This window comes from Centroberyx affinis, unplaced genomic scaffold (assembly GCF_046629955.1).
Source record: "Centroberyx affinis isolate AG114_WGS23_722 - 3 ecotype Tasmania unplaced genomic scaffold, CSIRO-AGI_Caff_v1 ptg001645l_1, whole genome shotgun sequence".
Classification (NCBI taxonomy): Eukaryota; Metazoa; Chordata; class Actinopteri; order Beryciformes; family Berycidae; genus Centroberyx; species Centroberyx affinis.
In genome coordinates this window covers 414,126-423,639 of record NW_027280078.1, presented here as the reverse complement: position 1 = coordinate 423,639, position 9,514 = coordinate 414,126, and the positions used below count along the sequence as shown (strand labels likewise).

Genomic DNA, 9,514 nt, shown 5'->3' with positions numbered 1-9,514 from the left:
TCTTTGTTGGCCCTGAATTGTGGTCGGTGAGATTTATATCTCTATGTTCCTCACTGCCGGGACTTCATAAGGAATGAATGAGGCAGTTATAGCATGAAGGAATTTTGTGGCAGGGGCTGCAGCAGAGAGACCCCACCCTTTTGGGCGTGTTAAAGCTCAAATGTCTCTCTCTTTTTGTAAAAATGTAACTCTCAGGTTCTGCAGCCACTCAAAGGTTTGAAACTAGCCTATCTATGAGCAATGTATGTTATTTTTAAAGGAGGATGGAATTCCACTCCAGTTCTTTATCTCGTCGAGGCAGTGGGATTTTAAAAGGTGACAAGACAAAGGGGAAGGAGACAAAAGATTGGAAATGGGGTGGGAGCTGGGTGTGAACCCACAATGTCAAGGGCACTGTGTAATCAGAGATGGGAGTACTATCCCCACAAAGTACCATTACCCTGTCTAGCGGCACCCCAGGGACGAAGTCCACCGGTACGTCCTGAGTGCTGCTCGCTGACCCACCATGTGCTCTGTGTTGCAGATGGGAGGAGGAGCTGGCCAGACGAGAGCAGTTGGAGTCCACAGTGCAAACTCTGGAGCAGGTTGGAAAACATAAACAATATCATTCATTCACCCTACATACTCATGCACTCACTATTTGAAATCTTGCAGGGGGTCGTTTACCATACTCAGACCAGAAAAATATGCGGTCTGAGGAAAAAGCATGTGTACGCATATGCAGTATTCTTTTAATACTATTACTAAAAACATAAATATTTATGTATAGCTCAGTCCCTCAGTGTTTTTTCATTCAGCATGGCCTCAGCAGATCTGGACCAGAAGCAGTTACAGCCGGGGAGATGTGTGTCAGATTAGAAAAAACACATTACAAACCCATCTCAGGGAGCCTGTTGTCCTAGATACATATAAAGGTGAAATATCAGCAGCACTTCACCAGTATATCTCTGTGTAGCGCAAACAAAGGAAATAGATATAAATGTGTCACAGATCTTGAGGCAGACACCTTGGTCCCTGTACCACACCACACACACACATCACCCCCCAGCAGGTGTTAGTAGCTGGTCCAGCCTGCATCCTTCCCCCTTCCCCCCAGCTCCTGCTTTTGCACAAATCGATTGGTGACAGCATTTATGTTTGTCTTGGATTCTGGGTCAGCAAAACGCCAGATAGAGAGGTGGAGTACCTTCCCCGGGGGGTTTATCCTTTTAGAGCACATTGGCAAATGTCGCGAGGTATGGGAGAGCAGGAAATCTGCTCAAAGATAATCATTTCAATGCAAACAGCCATCTATTGTTGAGGGCTTGGAGCCAGAGGGCTGTAACTGTGTTTCGACTTAATATGGGAGAAGCAAAATACTGAAATGTTTCTTGTTGAATTTCAGATTAAATCTCTCACATTTTGCTGTTTAATTTATGGCCGCTTCAATTCAGCCGTCCCTTTAGCCTATGATTGTTGGAAAAAAACGTTTCTGAATTGCTGAGCAGACCATTTCCAGCTAGAGGGGTTAGCCATCCCTTTAGCCTATAATTGTTGGTAAAATTCAGGGTGAGATGGCCCATTAGACCATTGTTTTTGACGCCGAGACCGCTAGGTTTAAGCCAAAGTGGTTCAAGGTGTGGAGCAGGTTGGTTCTGGGAAGCCAGAACCTACTGTTGGGCCTAATTCAACAAAACATCTGTGATGGGAGGTGCCCACTTTCTAACCCCAATGACATAACACTATCATCCACCTCCCTTTCCTCTATCAACATAGTTGTTTTCCCTAAACTAGCACAAGAAACAGTTACAGAAGATCTTGTGTATCTGGTAAATGCTTTCAACAGTGGGTCATATTTGCATTATCTCAGTAATGTACACATATACAAAAAGGTAAGTAAACTATGACCTCCAGTTACTAATCATAAAAAGGTTAACAGTAACCAATATGCAAATGTATTTTCAGAATAGTATAAAAGCTTTATTTGCTGGAAGGGCCTTATTTGAATATAACTTGCACCAGTCTTTTACCCACTCTAATGTATGCTATGAATTGATATCATAAAGATTTACATCAGCCGAAGCGAGGGTGAACTTGGGTAAACCCACCCACCCATAGTGCACTGCTATACTGTATGTGTCTTGTTTAAATACCTTCACTGTAACATTCATTCAGAGTGCCGAGGAGTCATCAGAGATCCAGGATGAGCTGAAGGACAAGGTGGAGAGACTGAAGGCTGAACTCGTGGTCTTCAAGAGCCTGATGAGTGATGTAAGTATTGTGTCTCATTAGGATGATGTCATCTGAACTTGTCACAGTCTGACAATGCATTCACACCATACAAAAAGTTCTATGTTAACTGCCAGAGTCACAGCAGTTATATTTTAAGAATCGCAACATTGGTAGTTGCGGTGTGCACAATTGTTTTCTTGTCATAAACGTTATGCTGATGATAGAGGGTGTCATTCATAAAAGTACCAAACCCAGAGATAGCCAGCCACACGAAGCTAGGCCGCAATCACACGCTTCCTTATTTAGATTCAGGAAAACATATTATGCCGCAAAAGCCAGAAAGGCTCTAAGAGAAGCATTCATTGAGAAGCTCGCTGCTCAAATAGCAGGGCTTACAAACAAGTTGTATATCAACAGGACTTCCCGTTCTCTACAGCCCTGTATTGTTCCCAGGCAGCTCTGCTCTAGTGTGATATACTGTACAGCTGTAATATACTGCAGCTGGCCCAGTCGTCATCCTGTGCTTGGTCAGGGATGATTATAGTGGGATTTTATTTTTATTTTTTTGAAAGCATCATTGTTCACCCTGCTTATCTCCACTTTGGCATCTGTACATTATGGATTTTACATGTTCTTTTCTGTGCTTTACTACCTTCCTGGTGTGTGAATACAAGAGAAGGGTAAGTGATCTAGAAGTAGTAGGTCCATTAGGAGGCATAGATCGTTTATTGTCATGGTTTTTCTAGTAGTGGGCAGACATCCTGTGTTTTGTGCCTATGGATGTGTTTTTAGATATGGTGCACTTCTTGTCATTGCCCACAAAAAATGGGTGATCAAATAGTTACAGCTCCTACTAAGTCAGGAAGAACCAATCTGTATGGGACATATTTACACACTCTTTACCTATCCTACCACCTCTTATCCTAACCAGACTACCATTGCATAATTATTGTGCAACTTTAAGTCATAGCACTGCGTATAGACTGATGTGCAAGGTAAAGATGTGGGTGCCACATATTACATCAACCGGAGTCAAATTGACCATAAAGTATTCAAGAAACAGGACTTGATATGGGGATGTTTGATGATTTTGCGGTCTGACTGAAAGCTGTAATTGAGAATATAACTACAAAATGTTCAAGTGATGTCAGTTACCCTTATTTTTTTGCCTGCCACAAAGAAATGTAAGCAGGTGTTTTGATTGAACATGTCACTCTTAACACCCCTGTTCCCGTGCAGCAAATGTCTGACTTGGACTCCAAGATCCAGGAGAAAGCCATGCGGGTGGACATGGACATCTGCAGACGGATCGACATCACAGCCAAACTGTGTGACGTGGCTCAGCAACGCAACTCGGAGGACATGTCAAAGATGTTCAACGTTAGTCCAGCCAGGTCACTCCCAGAGAGGGTGAGGGTCTATCTGCTGTTTCACTGTTTTTCAGAGGAGCTGACAGTCATGGCAGCAAAAATATGATTTCTTTTGTGAAGGGAATAGTCAGCAAATGAAATTAGAGCTGGCAATTGTTATATCAGTGACTTTGATCTTTCTTTCACTAATGCAGTCTAATTCTGTGCATATGCAAACAGGAAATACTTATTGACCCAAAAAGACTGACATACACATGCATGCACACACACACACAGACTTGTACGCTTGCAAGCACACACACAATTATACAGACATACAGAGACAATAATTATTGATTCTTACTTACACACACACACACACACACACAGCGGTGAAATGCTGATGTGGTGACTTTCACTGCACACAAGGTTATCACATTGCGCCGACAGTGCTGGCTAAAGCCCAAGCATGAATCCACTGAGAATCAGGCCAGTGGCGTCTTATATGTTATATGTTGTTATATGTTCCCGACTTTAAATGGCATTTATTCATGTTAGATAGAGAAAAGTAAAAAAAATCCACACAAGAAAAGCTGCAGATTCATTGAGGAAGCAAGTAATGTGTGTACTTATGTGTTTATGTTTCTATGTGTGTGTGTGTGTGTGTGTGTGTGTGTATGTTTTCCAGGGTGCCATGGCCTGCTGCAGGAGGAAAGAGCGTAAAGTTGTGTCTGATGAGGAGAATTCTGAGATGGATGCCGACCCCAGCACTTCAGAGGAAGAGGTTCCCGCCTCTCTCAACATCACGGACGAAATGAAACGCATGCTCAACCAGCTGTAAGCGCTCTGTCACGCACAGGCCAACCCAACACACACACACACACACACCTTAACCAAGTGCACTCTCATTGGAGTGAACCCGAATATGCTCTGCAGTTACATCATACCAGTAGTTTCCTGCAATGTTGTTGCAATGGAATTGTACTGTATATTCCTTCATCTCCATCTAGTGTTTATATGGAGCGCTGCATTTGAAATATGCTCGTTCAGCAAAACTCAGCAGACACAAATAGGCCTTTATTTGCTTTGCTGAGGGCGGAGGGGTATTTTTTCCAAATCTTACAGTTCATGTGAATGCCCTCTAAGCTTTTTCACAAATAGTGGGCATTTTGGGGTATCCTGTTTAATCATAACATTGTATGTTTAAGTCAATCCTCACAGTTGATGTTGCATATATCTTTCCAACCTTTCCTGTCACCTTTAACTATACTGTCCAAAAAAAATGTCCGAAAATAATTACTTCATAACATGGATGAACCAGTTAGTGTCTGTGGTCTGCATGCTTGCCTGCACTCTGTGTTTTCCTTGTATATGTGCTCTACACAGTCTCTCTTACTCCTGCACTTCCATCTTTGTCTTTGTCTTCGTTGTAAGTGTACTGTATTATCTTCCTCTTTGCATGTGACCTTTTCTGAATGTGGTGTGCAATATTTGTCCTTCCTCTCCTTCCTTCCCTCTCTTTTCTCTTCCGTTCTTTCCTTTCTCTGTCCTTGTCCTACACAGACATTGTTCAGATAACTCCTTTGTTGCCAGGCGCGAGACGTTTGAAATCGACGACGACTGCGACAGCCTGACGTGGGAGGAGAACGAGGAGACTCTGCTACTGTGGGAGGATTTCACAAACTACAACGTGCCCGGCACCATCGCCGCCGTGAACTGCACAGCCACCTGTCCCACCGACGGCAACGGAGATGGCCCAGAGCCTGTGAGTCTCATCTACACTTATGGTCCCAAGTATATGCCTTCAAACACATGTAAACCAGTATGTTGTTCATTGCTATGCGTGCTGTATGAGACATTTACTCATGCATGATGAATGAGGCCTCTATTTGTGCTGTCTAAGGATTCTCAGGATGGAAGTCTTGGAAGCCTCATTGATGAGACAGAGTCACTATTTAAGACCAGAGAGCAAGAGTACCAGGAGACCATCGGCCAGATTGAGGTAGCAGACAATCTGTGTGTGTGTGTGTGTGAGAGAGAGAGAGAGAATGTGTTTTATGTGCATGCAAGATGGTAAATGTACAAAAAACTTCCATATTCTAATAAGAACAGAAGAAATGAAACACAGACCTGTATTCTGTCCTCCTGCCTGTCCCGTATTACCTTCTATCTCCATTTTCTCTCTCTATCTACCTCTCAGTCATCCTTAATCCCCAGAGAGACTTCTCGTCGTCCTCACCACCCTCACTCTGTTTATCTGTTGCCTTCCTTCAGATGGAGCTGGCCACAGCGAAGAGCGACATGAACCGCCACCTGCATGAGTACATGGAGATGTGTAGCATGAAGAGAGGGCTGGACGTGCAGATGGAGACCTGCCGGAGGATGATTAAAGGTGGCAGGAACTCTCCCTCCGTCAGCTCCGTGGCCAGCAGCGACTCAGGGAACACTGATGAGATTCAGGACGAGATTCTGGACAAGGACGCAGAGGCCGAAGGCCCGGTTAGTTGATGGCTGTCCGGCCGGGCTCCATCCCATCTCCTCCTGGCCGTCCCTTGTTGTCACATGGATAAATGCTCATAGAGCTCCACCCTGCTAGGGAGGCGGCCCCACCTAACTCTGGGCCTGTTTGACCTGTGGGAGTTCTGATGGTCGTGCTCACTGTCGCAGACCCAGAACTGGTGCTTTTATACTGTCTGTGTTGTTAAGAAAGGAGGGGAAGGAGGCACCTTTGCTTCACAAAGAAAAGGTGGTGCATATAGTGCCCAAGCTGTGCTCTCTTCCTCACTGCTGCCTTGCTGGTTCCTTAAACTTGTCCAGAGCTCCACAAGATCATTTTTTTGAAAAAAAACAAACAAAACATATTCAGTCTTCTTGAACCTTTCAGACTGGCTGAGAAGTATTTTCTTATTTCTTAATTGTAGCCCCATTAACATCCTTGTCTTTCTAAAGGATTAAGATAAATATGTTTCTTTCTTGGTGAACAAGAAACATACAGTAGACATTATTCACTAAGATCGGAATACACCTTTCTTTACATAACATTTTTAATATTTATTTTGGATCACAAAAACATCAGGGCCCCTCAAATGGAAAACTGTTTTCTTCTGACATGATTTACATGGGTCCAGGTGGGGTACTTGCAATCCAAATTATACAGGTGGGAATTTATGTGTTTTCTGCCAAAGAAACAAAACAAGAACTAGTGAAAAATGGTGTCTGAGTTCTGGTGGTTTCTGAGGGAACTCTCCAGGGTTGCCAAAATTGACAGAGGAAAGGAGCACAGCCTTTTGATGCATCAGTGCACTATTCAAGTTCTATGCAATTTAGCTGGCCTTATTTTTGGACTGGCTTTCACCCTCCCTCATTTCTCTTTAACCCATACTATTAGCCTTTTAAGCAAAGCAGGTGTTTTGTATGTATAATTTTGAGAACTCCTTTTCGTGCATTTGAGTGTAAAATAATCCGAGGTATGGAACATTTCTTTCTTCCCGTACGTCAACAGTAAGTACTGGAACAGCGCCCCCCCTCACTAAGTCAATCTTGAGGAGTGGAAATCTTCAATCTCTGCATTGATCTGAATAAAAGGATTTACACTGCCCTATGCTGAGAACTACTCGATACCGAAACAGGCAGTGCATTGTTTTCTTGCATTTACCCTATTATTTTACATGCATCTCAAAGAGAAAGTGGGTGCATATATGATTTCAAAGTGATAAAATCAATTAATACCCTCAAAGCCAAACAACAATGTTCTCAAACCTCTTACACAAAACCAAAGGACACATTTTTGAAAAGCTTCCCTTTCACATAGTCCCCATACATAAAAATCTTCATCAGATGAAGTGTATATTTATCTGAAAATTACACCTGCTGTTGTCAAATGTTCCAAAATTTGAGGGAACTGTTTGAATTTTCTTTTTCTTTGTTCCTTTGTTTGGTGTCATCATGTGTTTTCGTCTGGCCAGCTCATCTTATTTCTAACAGGCGTGTGCCGTACTGTTCCCTCCTGTCCTGCAGGGGACACTGTTCCAGACCGGCGACTTGTCCCGCTTTGTCTCTTCTGAATAGGGGCTAGAATTGTGTGACTGTACATAGAGGGCTGTAGGCATGTGATCGTATACCCCAGAGGCCTTTCTGTTCATATTGCTCTATGTGCAACGGATTGTGAAGCCTCACTTTTCGCTCTTCAGTGCTTTCATTGGATCAGCATAGAAACTGATCAACGCATGGGGATGGAAGTGATCTTTTCGTCATGTATTCATTTCTATTAAGATATCGTATGGTTTTCTGGATCAAAGACAAGTGCTACTTCTATCTTGAAGTTTTAAAGATGCAGAATGTTAAAATACACACCTTTGTCATTTCAGCATGTTTCTAAGGAGAAAAGGAGCAATGAGTCTTTGTTTTTTTTTGTATAACTTGTTATATTTTAAACAAAATAGCTGCAATGCAGAGAGCGCGCTACTTTTTTAATCAAAACAAAGTGTCTATTCTATTCAAATAGTAATTGCATTTAATTGTGTCATAAAAAGTATTTTTCACTGTTTTTTTAATAATTTTATCTTATCCAAACAGTATGTTTATGTCTTGATATTATTCAGTTTTCTTTTTTTTTTTTTTTTTTCTCTTAGTTATTTATCAACCATATCAGATCACCCATAATAAAAAAAAAACCCTATTATATCAGACAAGAGTGAGGGACAGCCTTATTCACAGAGAATCTTCATACCCTTACCTTTGTGTCGATGTAAAACCAGCCTGACAAGTAGCAAAGAGCCATGCTTATATTGGTACTGTACTTCGTAAAGATCGTGAAGTCCTACACCATACACCCTGTCTGCTGATTATATGGCTGTAGCCTCCAGTAACAGAAGGCAGTACACTCTTTCACTCTTCTTCTCTGACATTGTAACACGCACCACTCTGCCCATCTGAACCACACACTAACCAGCCAACCAAAGCAAATGTGTACAGTAGCATATGACAAAGACATAAAACAAGCTATGATTTCTACTAACTTACTTGGAAAGTTGTGCAGTCTTGAGTTCAGTGTTTGTACATGTCTACCACAGATGTATTCGGTTTGCAGAGACCTCTTCTGAGTCAAACACATGTATTGTTTTTTCAAAATCAGTAATTCTGGCAAACTACAGGACATTAAGTGTATTATTATCTCCACTATCTTCTTGAATCAAATCAGAATCCAGTGACATCCTGTTAAAAAACTGTAGCAACCCTCCTTGCTGAATGTATGAGTGTGATTGGCGGCATTCTCTTAAGACCTTACAAGTAGAAACCATGCAAAAAAACATGGCTGTGTAAATCCAGGGATATATGGTGTGCTGTTAATCATTGGAGACCTTGGTATGTTTTTTGTTTTACTAAACAGGCTCTTACATGACCAACTTATGCGACCTAGATGTATGACTCGTGTAAATTAGATCCTGATGGATGTGAATGTTTCATACTAAAAAGGGTTTTATATGAGTGGTTTTTATTGATGAAGCGCTGGGATTATATGGTTGCGATAACTGTTGTGTCAATATACAATTTCACATGTTAATCGGCATACCCGTTTGCTGTTAGTGTCCTAATTCTCTGGCCTGTTCTTTGCTTTTGATTTCATAAACATGACAAGGGAGGAAAAAGGTGCAGCAATACTTGTGGCCATATCTGGGTCAAATCTACTGAACCATATTGGGTACTGATCTTTGTGTTTCATTTGCATCACAGGTACCATCCTGATGACTCCGTCTCATGTGGTTGATTTGCTTGCTTTTACTTCATTGCATATCTTGCTCAGATTTTAAGTTTTTATTTGTTTAAACTATTGATACATTGTATTCATGTGGGTCTGGGGTAGGTTGTTTCAAAATAATGAATGTACACAATTGATATTCGGGTAAAATGAAATAAAATGGTGGATTGAATAAAACCAAGGTTGTTTCGCTTCT

The 9,514-nt window shown here is 41.9% G+C and overlaps 1 protein-coding gene across 1 annotated transcript; it reads left to right on the top strand.

Moving 5' to 3' along the window:
• The first annotated feature begins 352 nt into the window (after nucleotides 1-352).
• Nucleotides 353-9,480, top strand: LOC139651368 (intermediate filament family orphan 2-like). The gene is made up of 8 exons (XM_071528258.1): nucleotides 353-357; nucleotides 524-584; nucleotides 2,155-2,250; nucleotides 3,451-3,621; nucleotides 4,249-4,397; nucleotides 5,124-5,325; nucleotides 5,464-5,562; nucleotides 5,835-9,480. Exons 1-8 carry the CDS (start codon nucleotides 353-355, stop codon nucleotides 6,066-6,068), a joined length of 1,017 nt encoding a protein of 338 aa, XP_071384359.1. The 3' UTR covers nucleotides 6,069-9,480.
• Nucleotides 9,481-9,514: the final 34 nt, after the last annotated feature.